At 43.6% G+C, this 23,438-nt stretch overlaps 1 protein-coding gene across 1 annotated transcript; it reads left to right on the forward strand.

Moving 5' to 3' along the window:
• Positions 1-3,898: 3,898 nt before the first annotated feature.
• On the forward strand, positions 3,899-23,438 carry chmp5b (charged multivesicular body protein 5b). Its single transcript, XM_079810964.1, has 8 exons — positions 3,899-5,037; positions 5,530-5,634; positions 6,214-6,260; positions 20,405-20,498; positions 20,601-20,672; positions 20,770-20,878; positions 21,036-21,151; positions 23,038-23,438. The coding sequence occupies exons 1-8, from the start codon at positions 4,969-4,971 to the stop codon at positions 23,086-23,088; spliced, it is 663 nt and encodes a 220-aa protein (XP_079667090.1). The 5' UTR covers positions 3,899-4,968; the 3' UTR covers positions 23,089-23,438.

The raw sequence follows: 23,438 nt of genomic DNA on the forward strand, positions 1-23,438 counted from the left end.
TTAGGGATCAGATTCCAGATAGAAGAGGGCTTATTAATACAATTCTGGTTAGAAAAGTGTCCGAGGGCGGTCCGCCTTGCTCTGATGTCATGCCGACGTATGTCAAAAAACTCTCGCGAGCGAAAGGCGGATGTGTCGGATTCAGCAGACGAGCGCAGCTGCTCTCCACTGACTGCGCTGAGCAAAAGCATGATGGGAAACGACTTGCTGACGACACAGCTTAATGCTTATTAGTTTAAACAACCGTGATGTATGGTTCTTTTTAAAAATGTTTGATTTTAAAACTCTGATATCATGTTTTTAGGTGTGAATATTCCCAAACTCTCTAAAAAAGGCGATCTCTCTGTGGGTTATGTGATTGTTGTCATATTTATAAATAAATATCTATATACAAACATGTATGTAGGCCTAATTAAAGTAAAAATTATTGATAAACACGTCTTTCGAATGGAAATAAATAACAAAAACTTTGGGTGTCTTGTTCATAATATTTATTTTCATATAAAAGTAACAGAACTTAAATTACATCCAAAGTGTTTCTCAATGTCAAGGATACTTCCTCTGCAGGACTGGTCCTTCCAAGTCACTTCCTTCAGAGGCTAGTTTATCCAAGTAGGGCTCGCTGCAGCCTGCGGTGGATATCCAACTCCGCCCACATCCAAGTGTGACGTCAGAACTCCCGCCCTGCAGCTAATTTCATTGGTTACAGTTACGGGTAGGTCAGAGCCATAGGCTGCGTCCCAATTCGCCTACTTATACTACGTCCTAAAAGTATGTACTCTTTTTGTGAAGAAAAAGTACATACTTTTGAGTGTGTAGCAGAAGAGTATGCAAGCTTTGGGACATACTACTTCGTCATCTTTAACGGACTCTGTTACGTGCGTCCCGTCACCGTTTAAAATGTCAATCATCGTCACAGTTCAAATCCCCCACTTTAAATTTAATTTCCTACCGTATCGGAGAGAAATGTAGTCGCTCGTTGATCTGCCTTTCGTGGGTCTTTAGACTCCTCTCATGTGTTTGCAAAGTTAATGGCCAAACGTATCATTACAAAAGTTCTCAATGCTGCTGCAGGTGAAATATAATGTGGATAATATTGAATAAATATCTTTTCGTCCGGTTAAATACTGATAATTGATCACTCAAACCACTTTATCTAATCCTCTCCACTTAACCGTCAGACTCGCGTAACCGTCATGTTTGTAGTTTTTTAAACACTTTTTATCCGCGTTTGTAGTTCTAATCGAATCCTCGTCCATCTCGCAATGGGTTGTGGGCAATATCAGCCGTTAGAGTGCGCATCGATCTGCACTTCGGATTCTGACCGGAAATAGTAAACCATCCGGGAATCTTTGGAATACTTTTTTCAACATACTAAGATTTGGGACATACTAATTCTTTTTTCGAATACTATTTAGTACGGATAGTATGCGAATATCTCTCTCTATGGCTCTGGGGTAGGTTTAGAGATCAGTGTTTGGTGTAGGCAATTAGTACTTAATTCGTTACAGTGACGACGTAGGTTAAGGGATAAGAGTTTGGTGTAGGCAATCTTAATTCGTTACAGTGACAGTTAGGTTTAGGGAAAAGAGTTTGGTGTAGGCAATCAGTACTTAATTCGTTACAGTGACGGTTAGGTTTAGGGAAAAGAGTTTGGTGTAGGCAATCAGTACTTAATTCGTTACAGTGACGGGTAGGTTTAGGGATCAGTGTTTGGTGTAGAGGCAGTCTCTACTGTGATTGATATGACCAATAAAATCTTAAAAATCGGCTGCAGGGCGGCATTGGCCTGGCCTCTGACGTCACACTTGGATGTGGGCCGGGTTGGACATCCACCGCAGGCTGCAGCGAGCCCAGCAACAAAGCGCACGAGTGTGAATCCCGCGATATCCGCCTTTGATCTCGCAGGTGTCTGATCCACTACGAGAAGAGAGAACTGTCCGGCTTGCCTGCACTTTTTTCACTCCTCCCCTCACTGCAGCCGCCTGGGTGCGTTCCATTCGACCGTTAGTGGACTGCGAAGTGGACTTCAGAGGGTATTCCGCCATCTTAAGTGAGATTCCAATCCAAAGGGAGCGAACCATAGACCGTAAAAAAATATGGACGACGCGACTTCATTGACTTCCGCTGACCAAAGTTGAAGCTTTCATAGGCCCGCTCACGGCGCTGACACATAGACTGTAAAAAAATATGGACGACGCGACTCCATTGACTTCCGCTGACCAAAGTTGAAGCTTTCATATGCCCGCTCACAGCGCTGACATCTTGGGACCGAGTCTGCGCAGTAGCGATCTCGGGACCGGAGTTGCGCAGTAGAGAACAGGAAGTAGAGGCGCGATTATCAAAAGCCCGCCCACACTCTCACAGATGCAGAATAATTAATTATGTTGGTGTGAAATAAACAGTTATGGAAGTGTAGAAATGAAAGCTAAAGCTCCAATCTCCTCACAAAAATCCAGAAAAAAGTCCGTTAGTGCCTCAGTGACAAGTCCACTCAGAGAAGCCGTCAATCTCAGCTGTCAATCATGACGTCACACCCCCGTTTTTATAGCATCAAATAACTCACTAAAACTAAACTTATTTAAAAAACGAACACTTGAAATGAAATTATTGTAATAAAAACTGCCTAAAATGACAGAAACCATCTTTAGGAAACAATTATTTGAAGTGTAATTAAATAGTTTAGTGTGTCTCGCGCCCATTGAAATACATGGAGAGGCGGGGTTTAGGAGCTATACTGGGACCGGCCACCGGGGGGCGATCGAGGCGCGAAAGCTTCAATTTCTGACTGGAGCACTACAGGCTTGCGCTGACATCTTGGGACCGAGTCTGCGCAGTAGCGATCTCGGGACCGGAGTTGCGCAGTAGAGAACAGGAAGTAGAGGCGCGATTATCAAAAGCCCGCCCACACTCTCGCAGATGCAGAACAATTCATTATGTTGGTGTGAAATAAACAGTTATGGAAGTGTAGAAATTAAAGCTAAAGCTCCAATCTCCTCCCAAAAATCCAGAAAAAAGTCCGTTAGTGCCTCAGTGACAAGTTCATTCAGAGAAGCCGTCAATCTCAGCTGTCAATCATGACGTCACACCCCTCGTTTTTATAGCATCAAATAACTCACTAAAACTAAACTTATTTAAAAAAACGAACACTTGAAATGAAATTATTGTAATAAAAACTGCCTAAAATGACAGAAACCATCTTTAGGAAACAATTATTTGAAGTGTAATTAAATTGTTTAGTGTGTCTCGCGCCCATTCTAATACATGGAGAGGCGGGGTTTAGGAGCTATACTGGGACCGACCACCGGGGGGCGATCGAGGCGCGAAAGCTTCAATTTCTGACTGAAGCACTACAGGCTTGGGAGCGAACCAAGCCTGTAGTGCTCCAGTCAGAAATTGAAGCTTTCGCGCCTCGATCGCCCCCCGGTGGCCGGTCCCAGTATAGCTCCTAAACCCCGCCTCTCCATGTATTTCAATGGGCGCGAGACACACTAAACTATTTAATTACACTTCAAATAATTGTTTCCTAAAGATGGTTTCTGTCATTTTAGGCAGTTTTTATTACAATAATTTCATTTCAAGTGTTCGTTTTTTAAATAAGTTTAGTTTTAGTGAGTTATTTGATGCTATAAAAACGGGGGTGTGACGTCATGATTGACAGCTGAGATTGACGGCTTCTCTGAGTGAAGTTGTCACTGAGGCACTAACGGACTTTTTTCTGGATTTTTGTGAGGAGATTGGAGCTTTAGCTTTCATTTCTACACTTCCATAACTGTTTATTTCACACCAACATAATTAATTATTCTGCATCTGTGAGAGTGTGGGCGGGCTTTTGATAATCGCGCCTCTACTTCCTGTTCTCTACTGCGCAACTCCGGTCCCGAGATCGCTACTGCGCAGACTCGGTCCCAAGATGTCAGCGCCGTGAGCGGGCATATGAAAGCTTCAACTTTGGTCAGCGGAAGTCAATGGAGTCGCGTCGTCCATATTTTTTTACAGTCTATGGAGCGAACATGTTCAGTCCGAAGGGTACTGCGAACGGCGCAGGGAAGAAGGGAACATCGATACATCACTTCACAGGAAGTGGAGAGTGAAAATCACCCAAATGTCTTTGCGCGTCGCATGCATCACCTGTCTGAACTAATGAAAGTGCAGAGCCGTTGGTTGGTAGAGTTTTTAAACAGCTCTGCGATTAAGGAGTTTACATGCATTTGAATATTCATAGTTATTATACAATCTAGAGTATTTATGAATGGTTATGGCAATAACTGTTACATTTGTATATTATATTTTATGAAAATGTAAACAAATTAAAAGTGTTGAGAAGCATCTGAGGGCTGTCATGTTTTATATTTTACTTTATTTACCTCAGGAATGTTTACTGTGCAGCTGCACTTGGGAAAGAAAGCGCACGAGATGAGACCGCTAAAGACCATTAAGAATAGCCTACATAACCAAATCAAAGTATTTTCATATTGAATGACAGGTGCAGCTTCAAATCTGTTCATAGTCAATACAGGTTATAAGTAAACTAATAAAATGGACAATGTTTTGATTATATGTTTTAGATACTGTGTGTTTTTGTAAATGTATATGGTTCTTATATGGTTTTCAATTTAAAAGTAAAGTAAATTACAATATTAATTTATGTTAGGCTATATCATAATCTGCACCCGTCGTTGCCTTTCTTTGACGACGTTGCAGGGCGTTCCAAATGAGCGTTGTCAGCGAAGTCCACTTCAACTGATATACCGTGCTCAGGGAGTAGGGAGCAGTGAACAGTGCGTAGGGACCCTGTCGAATGGAATGCACCAGTCTCGGCTGAATTTCAGGCCTACTACCACTTGGACGTAATGACGTCAGTACTTCCGGGTTCCTTTTTCAGGCTCTGTTTTGTTGTCGGGCGAAGGAAGAGAGACTGGTTTCTTCTTTTTTTAATTTAGCCTGTTTGTTTAAAATTGTCTCGGGATGAATCGTATCTTCGGACGAGGGAAACCAAAAGGACCACCACCGAACCTCACGGACTGTATATCAGGTGTATGTGTTTGTTCTGTTTAACTTTTGAGACTGAAAAAACAAAACAAAAGAACTTTGTCCTGAATGCTGAAATGGCTTAATTTTTGTTCAGATCTCTCCCTTAACTGTGTTTCTTCAAATTATCAGCATGGACATTTGAATATTTTGAGTGTGAATAGCTTAAATATGTTCTGCTGTGTCATGTAGTAAAAAAAGACGCTGTCCATATAGATAAACATCACATGATGCATTTCTGTTGTTGTTTTCATAGTTGACATTGTTAGGGTTTTTGAATACACACATTTGTTCTGAAAGTTGTGTTACTAGGGACAAAAGGCTTGTGTTGAGGTTGTGTAAATGTGAACCAGTTTTGCTGGTTTCTTTAGAGATCAGTAACTTACACTGGATGCCATTTTTTCTGCATTTAACATTAGGGCTGGTATAGTTAATTATGTATATGTACATGTATGTTATATCCTATATGATGTGTTTCTTTGGCTTGCTAAATTCTAGGTCGACTCACGAGCTGAGTCCGTTGACAAGAAGATTGCCAGACTTGATGCTGAACTGATGAAATACAAAGATCAGATGAAGAAAATGAGGGATGGCCCATCAAAGGTAAAATTTGGCTTTAGACTTTTAGAATTATAGGTTTCTGTATAAATATTAAAGGAATTGTTCACTCCAAAAATGTAATTCTGTTTTATTTACCATAAAAAATAACAAAAAATGCACCATATAAGTAGTCCATATAACTTGGATGCTATAGATCAAGTCTTTTGAAGCCATATGATTTTGTAGCTATATGAGCTTTATGTGAGGAACAGATTGAATGTTATATGCTGAAAATATTTTTTTTTCCTATACTTGCACTTACTTCTATTTATACTTACACTCATACTTGGTGTCACAATTTGCTTGACACAAGCACCAATGGTGTTTGGCATTGTTCAGACCTGGTGTGATGCTTTTATATGCTAGTTTTGAATATCTGCAAATACCTAAATACAATTTTGATTTGACAATTAAAAAAAAAAAAAAATTGGTGATCTATTCCTTTAATAAAAAAAAACAAAAACATTCAGCCATATGTGTTGTCAACAAAGCGTCACACATCACTCAGTGTATGAAGATCTGGCCTGACAATGCAAGCAGGACATTGAAAGAATTCAGTCTTTTTTTCTGCTTCTTTTCTAGAACATGGTAAAACAGAAAGCCATGCGGGTCCTCAAACAGAAGAGAATGTAAGTGCACTTGTACTCACCCTGTTTGTCATTCTGTTAGTCGTCCTTAATGTCACATTTCTGTATACACTCTGAACTGTAAATTAAAGCTGCAAGCACCATTGATCGGGCCCTCACACCTTGGTGCCTTTTGGGGGTGCTGTTGTGTTTTTGAGCGTCCCTAGCCTCTCAAATTCTTCTTATTTCCACTCTGCCAGGGGAATGCCCTTTTGCTAGGTTGTTTTAAGTCTTAGCTAGGTGTGATATGAGGGCTGCTCGATTATGGCAAAAATCATAACAAAAAATACAAATTCAATTTCAGAATCCTGTTTTGTTTTCTTTTGAGCAACCCATTTTCAAGATTTGATCCAATCCAATAGCCGATATCTGATCAGATTACTTTTGAACAACTGGACCATAGATTTGACAATTGTAGTCCACAGTTATATTGCCGCAAGCGGGTTGCAGGAAGCCTGGCACAATAATTGCAAAAGTTCTGATATTCAACTGCTTAAAAGAGATGAAGGTTGTAACACTGGATAAGAAATCTCTGAAGGAATCAGTTTGAATGGCACAAAAATGCATATAACCAGTTCATCTGTCGTGTACTTTTATATATCTAAATAATATTGAAAAACAATTGTCAAGTTGCCAGACATGATTAAATGTATTGCTGTCTATTTAAAATGAAATTTTCCTTACAAAAATGAAATTTGGTAGGAACATGTAACATCCTAACACCAACAAAAAAATCTCTTCAAGCCATACCTTAAACCCAACCGTGCCAATATTCAGCTAATGCTATAGAGCCACCTACTGGTAACAGGTTGTGTATCCCTAACATCATTCACCCGACTCACTTTAAAGGGTAACTAAACCCTAAACCAACTTTTTTTAGTTAATGATCTGTAATACTGGGGCTTTATTAATGCTGTTCATTGATTCGAGTAAATGTTTTGACATTTGAGTATAAAGTGTTTTAATTCTATAAAATATGGTGTAAAACCGCCAAAGTGCCGACCTCTTAAGGTTGAACGGTGGCTACTGCAGTTGTATTTTCCTATTGGACGTTGTGGTACATCGTGACGTAGGATGGTACCTCCAACAGCTCACTATCTGCGCCCCTGGCACGAGCTCACCACGCCCTCAGAAATGTTTCCCCCAATCACACGATGAGAGCGGCTACACTCCAGTATGAACTGTCATATTACATGAAGTAAACATTATGAATGAAACTCACTTGACACTTGCTTTAAAATTGTATTTAAGAAAATACGGTTAAATAATGCAGTTGTCAGTACACGTCAGGCTTTTCTTGCGATATTATTGCCGCCCGTCATGTGTACAGATAATTTTCATACTTGAGACGCGCTTTCAAACCCTGACACGCAAGTGGTTGCCGCGGACGCAGATAGATTAGGTCAGTTCTCTTGCGCGGCTGCTTCACTAGCATCGTCGGCATCGGGAGTTAACGCAGTTTGAGCAGCGGCTCGCATTGATAAGGCTCCGGGTTTGTGTCTGTTACAGACAATCCACCCTCCTCCACTTCAGGTGAAGGTAGGAGAAATGACCGCTCTGTTGCAAAGCTGGCGTCACTCCAGTCATTCTCCATCTTTGCGACTCGCGAGTCTGACAACTGTCAATCAACCCGTCCCTGAGGGTCTCAGGTGCACGCCCTCCGCTCAGCCCCGCCCTCGGTTTGTCCCCTCTGTGTCCGCCGGGCTCTGCCCACTTTTCCAGCATTTTTTAAAAATTGCCAGTGGGTGGAGTTAAGCTCTGAGCAGGGGTTTAGTTACCCTTTAAATGAACTGATTTGTCATGTATTTAATCCTTTACTATGGCAACACCATTGAAGATATCCAAAATCTTTTTCCAGTGTAGCATTCTCAATGCCTTGGCCTCATCTTGTCCAAATTTGGTGATCACATGACTCTCCTATGAGGAATATTTAAAAGTTCAGAAGTCGACTTCTGGTGAATGGAGCTAATAACTGTAATCATTAGCTGTTTAAAATGGCTTGATGAGAACAATAACATGTACAGAGTCTGATGACTGTAGGTAAAAACTAAGCCCACCACTTTAGTCAAAAGGGGGCACTACAGAGCACCCCCTACACACCCAATTTTTAGTCTGTGCCTATGTCTAACAGCCAGCAACTCAAATTTCATGAAATTGAGCACGCTAAGAGCCTCAAAAAATCCAGTTGGTGGCACTATGACTGTGACTTAGTCACATCCATGTGATCAGCCTCCTTCTCCAAACATACACCTGTAGTTTTTTTCTACATCAGTCAATCAAAAATATGAGACCACTTCCCTTTTCCATTTTTTTTTGGCCTCGCCACAGTGAAATATCAACAATTTGTCCATAATTTAGCATCCTCATTGTCTTGTCATCATATTGACCAATTTTAGTTATGATCACATGAATTCCTTTGGAGTATTTAAATGGTGCTATTCGAACAGTTCAAAATGGCAGACTTTCTGTTGGGCGGAGCATATAACTTGCAAAAGTTGTTTAGCTTGATGAGAATGAGTTTCATATACAGTGGATATAAAAAGTTTACACCTCCCTGTTAAAACAGCTGTTTTATGTGAAATAAAGAATTGAAACAAAGTTATCAAATCAGAGCTTTACTGTTCAGAAAGTGACAGATTTCAGAGAAAAAAAAAGAAGAAAAAAAAACGTTAAAATACCCTAAATGCATATTTTTGCACACCCTTTTAAAAAGGGGTTAGTGGCTGTGTTCGAGCTCATGTGAAATAATACACACCTGTCTTCACCTAAAGCAGCGTTGCTGAAAGTGTGGGGTGCGACAAACGTTACTCAAAATGTGGGGTGCGACAAACGGGAGGAAATTTGGTCATTTTTGAGGCCATCTCTATTACCCTTTTGAGCGGTCCCACATGTGGGATTTTAATTTTGGTGCCCCTGAGAGTAATGCCTAGTTCAGACTGCACGATTTTCAAACTCGTCGGATCACTGCTCTTTTTACACTGCATGACTATCTGGGCCAGCATTCAGTCACTGCTGCGTTCACACTGCACGATGGATCGGCGACAGGGGGTTTCACATTGCATGACTGTACAAGAGAAAGAATCAGCGACAGTTCTGTTCCGTCTGCAAATTACGTTTCACAACAAAACACACGCGAGAAGTGAGAAGGAAAAAATGCAAGATCACACGTGCGTCAGACCGAGTTCTCGCGCGAGACTGGAATTGTTATAAAAAATATAGACCGCAGTGAAGAAACTTGCGGTCCAAATTGTCTGTGCGCTGATTTGCAGCAAAAGGAGAAAAAGAAAAAAGATTATGGTGGAGGAAATGGTTGGGGAGACACAGGGAGCAATGATTGTGTTCTGCAAAGAGAGTTGGAGGTACATAAATAGTTTTGCAGTGTGCTACTGTTGCGGCTGGTCAAGCAAATGTTTCTGCTTGATATAATTGTAAATATATCTATTTAAATACTTATATTCTGGTCTATAACTCCTCCCCGAACCTCCCGCTGCCCTGTATCTTGCTCTTTCATTGGCTGTCGGTCATCATGTATTTTCAGTCAGAACACATTTCACACAGCAGGAGTTTGAATCACAGACAGGTCCAGATATTTAGCATGCCAAATATCTCACGGGCGTCGGCGACTCATCAGCGAGTCTCTGATCACGTCTTTGATAATTCACACTGCATGATTGTCACTCACTTGCACGAGCACCGATTTGCCTATGATTTCGGGCATTTGTCGGCGATTTCGCAAAACCTGTCGGCGAGTCAAAATCGGGGCTAAAATCGGGCAGTCTGAACTAGGCATAAGGTACCACATATGGGATTTAGAATGTGCAGTGACGTGACATAACTGCCAGATTCAAACTGCTTTCACTCTTTGGCTGGTGCTGAGCCAGAGGCGGACTCGCTCAGTGCTTGGGAAAAAAAAAACCTACTTTAGCTTTTCTTCTAAAGCAAAATGTATTTCCTATTATCACTATAAAGCTGCTTTGAAGCAATCTGTGTTGTAAAAAGCGCTATATAAATGAAGGTGACTTGACATATATCATGCAGTGTTTATTTTAGGTTTCAAACATTTAAATACACAGAAGTACAAGTAAAACAATACATTTAGAGTTTATAAAATACACTGGTGGTGTCACTGGAAGCAGCAATAACGATCCATTCAAAAAAATGTTTTATTCATATCAGATACACAGTGTAAGTAACTATAAAGTTTACTCTATTCTTCTCCCAGTTTACTGGTCACTTTCTTGCATGTATTTCGGGAGAAACTGATTGATAAATTCACACAAGGTAAATCCGACTGACAGGACTCTGAACTGCGATGCAAACAAACATGGCGGCGCCCATCTCCCGTTATAGATCAAAATCAAGATAATTTATGAAGGTTCTTAAATGGCAAAACACACTCACTTACACATATTTGAGAATTGGATTATTAGATAGTTGATGACATGGTAAGCAAGTTTGTCAATATTTTGAATAAAAAAGGAAAATGGATAGATCGATCATACAGCGCTATTTTGCCTGTGGTGAGTCACGTGACAAGCATGACGCTTCACCATGGAAACATTAAAGGGTTAGTTCACCCAAAAATGAAAATTCTGTCATTAATTACTTACCCTCATGTCGTTCGACACCCGTAAGACCTCCGTTCATCTTCGGAACAGAAATGAAGATATTTTAGTTGAAATCTGATGGCTCTGAAAGGCCTCCATTGGCACAATGGCACTTTACACTCTCAAGACCCTTAAAAGGTACTAAAGACGTCGTTACAAAGTCCATCTCACTACAGTGGTTCTAAAATAACTTTATGAAAAGTTATTGTAGAGAGCACCAAGTTTTTAGAATGCAAGGTCGTGCGAGATGCTGCAAGAGAAGCGAACGCAATGATCATACTTGTCCATCTAGCGCAGGTTTATATAGAAAAACAATTGAAAAGTAGCACATTGGAATGGAAAAACATGTTTTTCCCTGAAATGTTTTACTTTTGAGTGACTGCACATGTTGTATTTTATTTTTATATTAAACGTGGAAAAGTTCTGATATGATTTATTTTTGTAAAAAGAAAAATTACATCTTAAAAAACAGCTATGGACCCACTTTATATTAGGTGGCCTTAAAGGGGCACTTCAGCGCTGGGAAGATGAATGTGTATTTAAACTGTCATTTATGTAGTAGAAATGTGAAATTATTTTTTAATTTGGTGCCTTCTAGACTGAGAAAAGACAGAAAATGTATTTTTGTCTCATGTGGATGAAAGACAACAATCTGGCAGTACGTTTTGGGAGTTCATTTTAGTCCATCCTGAAGTCCGTTTTGCAGAGATGGACTAAAAATGAACTCTCAAAACGTACTGCCAGATTCTGGAAGATGAATTCTTCAAACAGTGGTACTAGAGGATGTGGTGCTGGTCCTTCAAGAGTCACTCTCAACCTATCTGTCCATAAAGCCTATAAAAAAACCTTCTTCATGTATTTTACAACACTTCAGCTTGTGATTCTTATCTAGTGGGGGTCATTTTTTAGAATTCTTTACCTAACTGAAGTCTCTGAGATCCTGACACCTTGCACTTCTGGAGACTCCAGGTAGGTTGCAGCTTTGGAAAATGGTGGCGCTGGAGACTAAAGGGTTCCTGATGGTTTCACCCTTAATTCTTCACCTTAATTCTTAATTCTTTTGCAGTTAACAGGTGTCTTTTCTTCACCACCTGTTTTTGTCAGATCCTGCTGACCCAACGAGCATTTCACTGTCCAATGGTCATGCCTTAACTGCAATGTCTAGTATTGCATTAGTATTGCATCCTTCTCATGGGCATTTAATACTTTTTGACTTTTCAGTCTGAGTTAAATCTCTTTTTTGGCTCAATTTATCTGTAAAAGAAAACATGCCTAATAATTCTGCACACCTGAATATAATGTGATTTTCATTTCCAGCCTTTATGAACAATTATATATCACTTATACATTATTAAATACTAAATCAATAGTAGTTATTAGGATTACTGTGGTTTGGAATTGGTCAAATGTGCCTGGAAAAAAAATATGATCAGAAAATCAACGTGCCTAATAATTCTGCACTCCCTGTAGAGGGAGGACGAGGCGGATTTAATCTCCTCGCTCCCCTAAGGAACCTGACGATCAGATCGTGCTTACCTAGAGATTTTCCATCTACTAGCTCATGGTTAGCGGCGATAGCGGCAACATAGACTTTGAGGGTGGAGGGAGACAGCCTTCGCTCCAACCCATCTTGTAGAAAGGTAAGCACAGATGCGATCGCACATCTTCGGGGGTCTTCTCGGCGAGAAGAGCACCAATCGACGAACAGGTTCCATTTCAACGCATAGAGGCGCCTCGTAGAGGGGGCTCTAGCGGAAGTGATGGTGTCAACTACCGCTTGCGGTAGGTCACCTAGAACCTCCGCGTCCTGTCCAGGGACCAGACATGGAGTTTCCAGAGGTCTGGACGCGGGTGCCATAGGGTGCCCCGTCTCTGAGTCAGGAGGTCCTGTCTCAGAGGAATGGGCCAGGGAGGTGCTGTCGCAAGGAGCACTAGTTCCGGGAACCAGGTCCGGTTGGGCCAATATGGAGCAACCAACAAGACCTGCTCCTTGTCCTCCCTGACTTTGCACAGTGTCTGCGCAAGAAGGCTCACTGGGGGAAACGCATACTTGCGTTCTTCCCGGGGCCAGCTGTGGGCCAGGGCATCCGACCCGAGGTTCCCCTGGGTCAAGGAATAAAACCACTGACAGTGGGTCGTCTCTGGGGAGGCAAACAGGTCTACCTGTGCGGCCCCGAAACGACTCCAGATTAGCTGGACCGCCTGGGGATGGAGTCGCCATTCTCCCGGAAGTACCTGCTGACGTGACAGCTCGTCGGCCGCACGATTGAGCAGGCCCGGAATGTGAACAGCACGAAGCGACCTCAGATGCTTCTGACTCCATAAGAGGAGATGGCGGGCGAGTTGCGACATGCGACGGGAGCGTAGACCACCTTGTTTGTTGATGTACGCTACGGCCGCAGTGTTGTCCGTCCGGACCAGAACGTGCTTGCCTCTGAGCGGCACTTTGAAGCGGCTGAGTGCAAGACGAACTGCTAACTACTTGAGGCAATTGATATGCCATTGCAGTTGAGGCCCCGTCCACAGACCCGAAACTGCAAGCCCGTTGTACGTGGCACCCCAACCCGTGGATGAGGCATCCGTGGAGACAACGAAGTGCCTGGACACTTGTTCTAGGGGTACTCCCGCCCGGAGAAACAAAGGGTCCGACCACGGGCGAAGGTTTGGCGGCATCTCGGAGTCACTTGGACACGGAGGGAACCGCTGTGCCACGCCCATCTCGGGACTCGATCGTGTAGCCAGCGTTGAAGCGGTCTCATATGAAGCAATCCTAGCGGCGTTACTGCGGCTGCGGATGCCATATGCCCCAGGAGCCCCTCGGTGAGGCGCGCTGTCATGGCCATATCTCCATACCGAGAAAAGAGATCCTCTGCGTGGGGCAGAGTTTGCTCTTCTCCCAGTTGACCCGAAGTCCCAACTGGCTGAGGTGACTGAGCACCTTGTCCCTATGTTCGCACAACTGCTCTCGCGACTGGGCAAGAATCAGCCAGTCGTCGAGGTAGTTGAGGATGCGAACACCATGCTCTCTCATGGGAGCAATGGCCGCCTCCGCAACCTTCGTAAAGACGCGGGGCGACAGGGACAGGCCGAAGGGTAAGACGCGGTACTGATATGCCCGTCCCTCGAACGCGAAGCGCAGAAAGGGCCGGTGTCGAGGGAGAATCGAGACATGAAAGTACGCGTCCTTCAGGTCGATCGCTGCAAACCAATCTCGGGGACGGATGCACCTGAAGATGCGCTTCTGCGTTAACATCGTGAACGGCAGCCTGTGAAGGGACCGGTTCAGGAATCGCAGGTCCAAGATCGGTCGTAACCCGCCGCCTTTCTTGGGTACAATGAAGTACGGGCTGTAGAACCCGGACCTCATATCGGCTTGAGGGACCGGCTCTATCGCGTCCTTCGCCAGTAGGACAGCGATCTCCGCCCTGAGCACGGGGGCGTTCGCCTCCACTACAGTCGTGAAGTGAACGCCCCTGAACTTGGGGGGACGCCGGGCGAACTGAATCGCATAGCCGAGTCTGATGGTACGGATGAGCCACCGAGACGGGCTGGGAAGCGCTAGCCAGGCTCCCAGACTCCGAGCAAGGGGGACCATCGGCACCACAGACGTACCCGCAGCGGGGCAGCGAGGTGGAACGCAGGGATCCGGCTCGGACGGCATGGGAGCGGTGTGTGCTGTGCAACATTTACCTGCATCCGCGGAGGGGACGTGCGAGTGTGGGGAGGCCGCTTGTGTGCGTCCCGACAGCCGGCGTCCCCTGCTGGCGAAGGGAGAGGTACTTGAGGGTGGCGAGGCATGGGAGCGTCGACCACCGCCAAGCGCGCTCTCTTGGCACCCAGAGATATTGGAAACTGCTCTTTTATTGAAGTTTTGGGTGATTCTGGGGGAGGGAGTGGTGCTGCAGCCATCTCCCTCAGAGCAGTTTCCTCCATCTCTGGGCGGCCCGTCTCAGGGTCGCTTGCGACGGCGCTTGCCACCTGGCTAGGCAGCGGCCTGAGCGGGCTGGACGTCCTTCCCACGGCCGGCCCCACGCCGACGGCCGGTGTTAGGCTGCTGCGGGGCTTTGGCGGGGGCGGCGGTGTAGGGGCAGCAGCGGGCCGCCGGGGCAGGATGTGCTTGATCGCCTCCGTCTGCTTCTGGGCGGCCGAGAACTGCTGGGCAAAGCTCTCGACCGCATCGCCGAATAACCCAGCTGACGAGATGGGGGAGTCCAGGAACCGATATTTATCGGTCTCCCTCATATCAGCCAGGTTAAGCCAGAGATGCCGCTCCTGGACCACAAGTGTGGACATCGCCTGACCAATGGAACGGGCGGTGACTTTTATCGCCCGGAGGGCGAGGTCCGTCGCCGTCCGGAGCTCCCGGAGGAGCTCTGGGTCAGGCCTACCCTCGTGCATGTCAAGGAGCGCTTGGGCCTGGTGGACCTGAAGCAGCGCCATGCCATGCAAGGCGGACGCAGCCTGTCCGAAGGCCTTGTAAGACTTCCCGGTCAGACCGGAAGAGAACTTACAGGCCCGGGACGGGAGACGTGGGTCACCGCGCCAGTTAGAGGCGGTCGCCGGACACAGTTGCGACGGCGCGCTCCACTGGCGGGATCCCCACGTAACCCTTGGCTGGCCCGCCGTCGAGGGTAGTGAGGGGGGAGGAGTCACTCGGTCGGTTTCTGGCAGAAAAAGGTGCCGTCCACGACCTCGTGAGCTCCTCATGCACCTCCACGAAGAAAGGTGTCGGGGCGGGACGCTGAGAACCAGCGCGAGCCGCCCCGAGGAACCAATCATCCAACCTAGAGGGTTCGGGACACGGTGGAGGGTTCCACACGAGCCCAACCCTTTCGGCGGCCCGGGCAAGCATAGTAGTCATCTCGGGGTCCGGGGCAGCCGTTGCCACTCTCCCAGAGGGAGGCAGTACAGCTGACCCTTCATCCTCCGAGGACTGAAACTCCCCCTCCGATGCAGCGATCGACATCTGCTCGTCTACCGGAGCTCCGAAAGACACCACTGGTCTCCCGTGGGAGGGTCCAGCGGTCTCTCTCGGGAGCTCTACCAGCTGCGGAACCGAGGGAATAGGGGCCTGCGGAGTTTCACTCGGCGGGTTTGCCCTAAACGTGATCCTCAGATCACCCTGGCCATCCAAAGAAGCAGGTCCACCCGGGTTAGGGGTAGACCTGGTTCGTGGGATGGGTAAGGGGACTCCCCCAGCCCGGAGGTAGGAGAGTCTCGATCTTAGTTCTGCGATGGTCATGTTCCCGCAGTGGGAACATGAGTCATCCACAAACGCCGCCTCAGTGTGCTGTTTGCCCAAACACGTGAGACAGCGATTGTGACCGTCAGTAGGCGCCAGGGAACGACCGCATCCAGAAACGCACGGGTGGAATGCCATCTTAAAAAAGACGCAGCGTCACCCGTGTACTCTTTTGTGAGGAAACGCTCTGTGCTGAAGCACTCAGGGGGAAACGCGACAGCGCACGGGATTGTAGTGCAGCCCGTGCCTGTACTCAATACAGGAAAACGCCCAAACCAGACCAACAGAAATTTGTTGCTGTGAAAACAGCAGTTTTCTCTGTAGCACAGAGGCAGCTGATGAGCTTTCCGCGGTCCCGCTGGAATGTGCCGTCTCTCCAACACGCGTTTCTCCTCTTCTCCGGTTCTTCAAACTCTTTCTTTGTGTCTTGCTGATAGCAGCAAACTCAATTTGAGTGGTCTTCGTTCTGCCGTTTGGCTCCGAAGTGAATGACAGCGTGCATTCGCTCTCGCTTCCTGTTTATACCCGCAGCGCGGGGCGGAGCGCGAGATGCAAATCTCGCACGCCAATTGTTCATTGGCCGGTTCTAGATAGCTCGAAGCTGATAGGGGCTCCCAGAAGTGATCTCAAATCGTCGGTACGTCCGACGTACGCCGAACGTGACCGACTGAATGGGAACCAAGGCTGCATAGAGGGTTTTAAAGCCAAAATCCGCATTGAACCAGGCACCATACCTATCCTCTGCAAAGCGCGCCCAGTTCCTTATGCCTTAAAGGAAGCAGTAGAAAAGGAGCTGGACAGGTTGGAGAAAATGAAAGTGATCTCAAAGACTGAGAAAAGTGAGTAGGCCTATAGTCATCGTGCCAAAGGCAGATAAAACAATTAGGATTTGTGGTGACTACAAGGTCAGTATTAATCGGTGTATGGAAGAGCAGACATACCCACTACCTAACACAGAAGATCTGTTTGCTACTTTAGCAGGAGGAACATCATTCAGTCAGCTTGACCTCTCTCATGCCTACCAGCAGCTGATGTTAGACGAAGAGTCAGAGAAGTATTTAACAGTCAACACTCATAAGGGCCTGTACAAATTTCATCGCCTCAGCTATGGTGTTTCCAGTGCGCCCGCAATTTTTTAGTCTGTTATGGACCAGATTTTACAAGGGTTGGAGCATGTGACATGTTTTTTGGATGATATTCTCATCACTGCTTCATCTGAGGAGAAGCATTTAAAAAGACTGGATGAAGTGCTCTCACGTCTGGAAAAACATGGAGTCCGAGTGAAACTGTCTAAATGTCAGTTTTTCCAGAGCAGTGTGGAGTATCTGGGACATCGCATTGACCAGGATGGCCTGCACCCCAATGATGAAAAGGTTGCAGCCATAAACAAAGCGCCGGAGCCAAAAAATGTCACTGAGCTGAAGTCCTTCTTAGGTCTTCTTAACTATTACAGCCGTTTCCTGCCAAACTCCTCCACCATCCTCCACACAACCTGCTGAGAAAAGAGGCTAAGTGGGTTTGGACTTCTGAGTGTGCTAAGGCATTTGAAGATGCAAAGCAGCTATTACAGAAAAACAAAGTGTTGGTGCATTACGACACCCGTTTGCCGCTCCAGATTGCATGTAATGCATCACCCTATGGAGTAGGGGCGGTGATTTCTCATGTCATGGAAAATGGACAGGAACGGCCTGTGGCTTTTGCATCAAGGACTTTAACTGAGGCTGAAAGAAAATATGCCCAAATTGAAAAGGAGGCACTTGCCATCATCTTTGGAGTTAAGAAATTCCATAAGTATCTCTATGGGAGGAAATTCACACTCATAACAGATCACAAACCACTGTTAACTATCCTGGGACCAAAGTCAGCGGTTCCAACTTTAGCAGCATTAAGGATGCAACGCTGGGCTCTCATCCTCATGGCATACAGCTATGATATTGAGTATAGAAGATCAGCTGATCATGCAAACGCGGATGCATTGTCCCGCCTACCCAGAGCCTCATTCGACAACACAGGAGAAGAGGGAGGTATTTTTTACTTCTCACACGTGGAGGAACTACCAGTGGGTGGGAAAGACATTGAGAGAGCTACTTTAAAAGATCCTATACTGAACAAAGTGTGGAGCTACACAATGAATGGATGGCCAAGTCATGTTCAGGAGGAAGCACTTTGGCCTTATTTCATACGCAGGCAGGAGTGGTCAGCGGAACAAGGCTGTGTTCTTTGGGGCCAGCGAGTCATCATACCCCCAGGTTATCGACAGCGCTTGCTGGAAGACCTTCATCATGTGCACCCAGGCATCTGCCGCATGAAAGCTCTCGCTCGCAGCTATATGTGGTGGCCTGGCTGTGATGGGGAAATAGAAGAGCTGGTGAAAGGTTGCTCAATCTGCCAAGCTGTTCAGAAAATGCCAGCAGTCGCTCTGCTGCACCACTGGAGATGGCCGGAAAGAGTGTGGCAGAGGATTCACATTGATTTTGCTGAGAAGGACAAGCAGTATTTTCTGGTGGTCATTGATAGCCATTCAAAGTGGTTAGAAGTTTTTCCCATGTCTTCCACCACCTCTCACAACACAATTGAAGTGCTGCGAAGCTTGTTCTCTGCGTATGGACTGCCAGAAGAGCAATCTTCTGTATCAGATAATGGTCCTCAGCTGGTGTTGAGGGAGTTTACTCACGGTAACACACGGCTGTACCTGCATACCATCCTGCATCAAATGGAGCAGCAGAGAGGTCAGTGCAGATCTTGAAACGTTGGCTGACGAAGGATGTGTTGGAGGCGGAGGGAAAGGCTTGTGAGATCTCTCCTCTGCGATACAAAATTTTTCAACTAAATATCGAAATAAATCTAATTATTAAACTAAATTAACCATAAAAACTAAATTACTGCTCTAATTACTGATCTAAAGCCCACACTGTCACTGTATGATAATTGAAATGAACTGATTAAATTTTTTCTCCAGAACGGCTATACGGCTGAATAAAATTATGCTGCATTATTTTCCTGTTTAACACTGTAAAGCTGCTTTGAAACAATCTGCGTTGTTAAAAGCGCTATATAAATAAAGTTGACTTGACTTGACTTGTGGCCGGGTTGATAACATGCGGCCAAAAAATCTTTTTCCAGAAATAAAATGCATAATTCTCTCATCTCAGGGGGATATGAGGGGGGAAAGTACCATAATTCAAATATACTACGGGGTTTCTACTGATACAAAGCCTAACGCTAAATTACCCTTTAACTACTATGTACTTGCATTTAAATTAATAATTAGATACAATGCATTTATTGTGTACATACATGTTATTACATTGTACTTACATTTTACAAAATACCTGCATGTAATTACATCTGTAATTTATTTCCGTAGTTACATTTATAATTACACTGTTGACACTTTCCTTACCCTTAAACTTACCCATACCACCACACCTGTCCCAAACTTTACCCGTATCCCCTCAATAGAATCAGTTGAGGTGTTTTGCAATACAATATGTACATTGTACTTATATTTTGATGTAAGTACATAGTAGTTAAGGCCACCTAATATAAAGTTGGACTATATATATAGCTCTGGAAATAATTAAGAGACCACTTAACATTGATTTCTCAATGTTAAGTGGTCTCTTAATTTTTTCCAGAGCTGTTCACATGGAACGGAATTAATTATGAAATGAGTTCAATTCAGCTTTAAAGCAGCTCTGCAGAAAACAGTGATGTCATCGTCCAGCTCAGTTTAGTTCTCATCCAGTCAGTGCAGTAAAGTCAATGATATTGCTCAATATTAAGTGTCCCCAACTAAGAAAAAAAAAAAAAAGTGACTGGCAAGCAACCCAAACTCCATCAGGTGACAGGGAAGGAAACAGGCTCAGTCGGGGAGCCAGTTCTCCTCGGACCAAGTGAATGGACATGGAGTGATTTATGATTCAAGGCTACATCACAAGTCAGATTGTGGTTTGATATCATTCAGAATTATATTTTCAATTGCAAGTAGCTTTGGTTAAAAAAGATAGCTCAATGAACAAATAAAAGGTTAATACATTTGCATTACATTTTCACTTCCCACAAAGGAAACCTAATTGGTCTGTATCATAATGAACCTTGAAGTGTTAGTGGTCCCACTTTTTTAACTACTGTGTATACTTGCATTAAAAAATGTTAAGTACTATTAAAATAATTTATTAAAATAAATTGTGACTTGTTAGTACATAGTTAGACACTTAATATAAAGTGAGTCCATGTTAGTTTTGGTTGAATGCATTTGAAACATCTAAGACACAGGGAAAATGTTGTATTTCCAGGTATGAAGGGCAGAGAGATCAGTTGATGCAGCAGTCATTTAACATGGAACAAGCAAACTACACCATCCAGACACTAAAAGACACCAAGACCACTGTAAGAATGTCATAATGAAAATAAGACATAAAAAAACTTATTTCCCTTTGTGTTTTTCAACATACTTTTTTCTGTGTATGTATGTTAATGTTTTTAAAATAGGTGGATGCAATGAAAATTGGTGCCAAAGAAATGAAAAAAGCCTACAAGAATATTAAAATTGATAAGATAGAGGTAAGATTCCTTCCGTCCCTTCACTTAATGTAAAATAGTAATTGTATGAACTGATTGAAATGTGTGTATAAGAAATGTGTTGCTGCTTATGCTGCAGGATCTGCAAGACCAGATGGAGGACATGATGGAGGATGCTAATGAAGTACAAGAAGCTCTTAGTCGCAGCTATGGGACACCAGATATTGATGAAGATGACCTGGAAGCAGGTTAGTTGAAACAGGCATTGAGGTAGTTTTGTGCATTTAGCATTTACATTTTTGTTTAGTAATGATTTTGGGTCTTTTATTATAAAAATTTTCTTTGTTCGCTACAAAACATAATAATGTTGGTTTTACATGCGTGATTATTTGTTTGTACCATAAGAGCTGGATGCACTTGGTGATGAACTCCTTCTGGATGAAGACAATTCCTACCTGGACGAGGCTTCTTCTGCTCCAGCTATACCAGAGGGAGTGCCAAGAGACAGAACCGCTAACCGGGTATACATGCTTGAAGGACCATAAAACCCCTTTTTTTTTTTTATAACAGTTTTTTTCTGGAATATAAGTCGCATCTGAAATGTGCTGCGAACTATACCAGCACAAAATTTGAAAACAAATATGCACGCACACACAAACATATCAGTTAAATTTTGCATTGCTAACTTGACATCACAGCCTATTTATTATCAAACAAAAACGCAGTTAACCAAAAAAATGTTCACGACTAAAAGGGCCAGATTCACTAACAGCTTGCCCCAGCGCAAACCATCTTTTGGCGTAAAAAACCCTACTGTCAGGTTTTAGCACTGAAAAGGCGTGGACAGGGTTATTTTTGTGGCTGACCATTATCGATGCATCTTTTTTTCTATACAGATTTTATTTTTTCTCACTTGGTACTTTTAAAGCAAAGTATTTGTAATGACCCATAATGAATTAACTTCCAATATCTTTTATTAATAAAATAAATGGAAGTGATTTTACAAGTCAACAGGAGGTTACATTTGTCAGAATATGTCCCAACATTGCAAAAAAACAACAGGAAGTGTCTGAGCAGTATACTTGTTGTAAATTAATACAGACTTCAGCATATTCTAAATCACTAACATTTAAAGTAATAACCAATCTCTAACATAATGTAATAACCTCCTGTTATGTGCAATGAGCAATATAATCCTTCAGACAATAAAATAAACATTTTGCTGTACCAAAATCACAGCTTTAATACAAAAATATAGAATTCTGTTAGCCTGACAATCCAGACCCACATTAAGATGTCAGGTCTGGGAACACACCATTGGCAGGGCTCAATCCGAGGGACGGGATAAACGGTTGTTTTTCTAATTCCCTCTGCACACAATAGGATAGCGCTACAACCAACCAGAGCAACGCAGAAGGTGAAGCGGAGCTAGTTGATAGATTAAACTTTCGCCGTATTCGGTAGGCAAAACTCAGAACACCTCTTCCTTTCTTAAGAATGACTTAAGCTTTTCTTTGAGAAAACTCACTGAACTCCAACTCGTACAGAGTCGTGGCCAAAGCCGATTCGAAAGACCGCTGTTCGCCAGCTTCTTTGTCCGCAACTCTGCCGTCATTATGTTAAGCCCGCTCACCGACTCTATACACGATGTGATTGGCCTGACCAGAGTTTGGTTTTTCCAGCTCGCCAACAGAGTTGCTAGACTACCCTGGCTGCAAATTAGATTTGTTGCCGCTAGGGTGCGTCTAGATTTCTAGACTCTAATTCTGTACCATCACCTCTCATACAAAAGTAGTGCTTGTGGACTTCAGCATATTCTGAATAACTAGTACAGCTGCTCTTATACACAAATAAATAATAGTCTAAGACTTAACTAAATCCTGAGCACAGACAAATACTTGCTATATACCACAATTGAAAACAGCTTTTATGAAATTAACATCTGAACACTAAATTAACATCTGCAGAGAATACGGACGCAAATCCTTGACCATCAAATTTGCGATAGACCTTTTAATAGAATGCTCAGTAAATGAGCAGTAAACAGGTCACAGTGAGAAACTGCATTCCACAATACAATGTGCTGGACTTTCCATTTCAGAAAATAAACAAAAGGTACACAATTGACAACTGGAAAAGATTTTTCATGGATTCTACATAAATTTGGATTAAAAAATACTGCATAATCCATACTGTTTCTCATATTATAAAAAAAAAGGGGAAAAAAGTGTATTTTGCGCTTTATATGAAATGGCAACACATTAGTATTTAATTCTGAACACACTGCACTTTTAGTTACCTGTTATTTTCCTGTTTATTTTGCTTGGCATAAAAGTGAATGTTCACATGTAACCACAATGAAGAAATTATTTTGAACTGATATGAATATTCTGCTGTTTACACACAGGATGGAGTACTGGTGGACGAGTTTGGCCTACCTCAGATTCCAGCTACATAATGGAACAACATTAGTGCTACACAATTCTAAACCCTCAAAAGACTTGGACAAATATCTACACACATACTTAATCAAACATTGGGACAAACCTTTAATGTCAAGACTTGATCTCTTATCTCAGTCTTGATCTACATACGATTATAATCTTTTATTGCTTCACAAGGAATCAATCCCTGATAGATTTCACCATTAAACATTGGGGTTAGTTTTTTTGTGTCTCTGTTTTTCTTCTGTGTAGATTCTGTTGCTATGATTTATTTTCTAAAGGATATACATCAGTTGATTTACTTTGTACTGCAAATGTTTCTTATTGAAAGCAAATAAAAAGAAATTATTATATTACAATGTTT

Source organism: Gobio gobio (assembly GCF_949357685.1).
Source record: "Gobio gobio genome assembly, chromosome: 2".
Lineage (NCBI taxonomy): Eukaryota > Metazoa > Chordata > Actinopteri > Cypriniformes > Gobionidae > Gobio > Gobio gobio.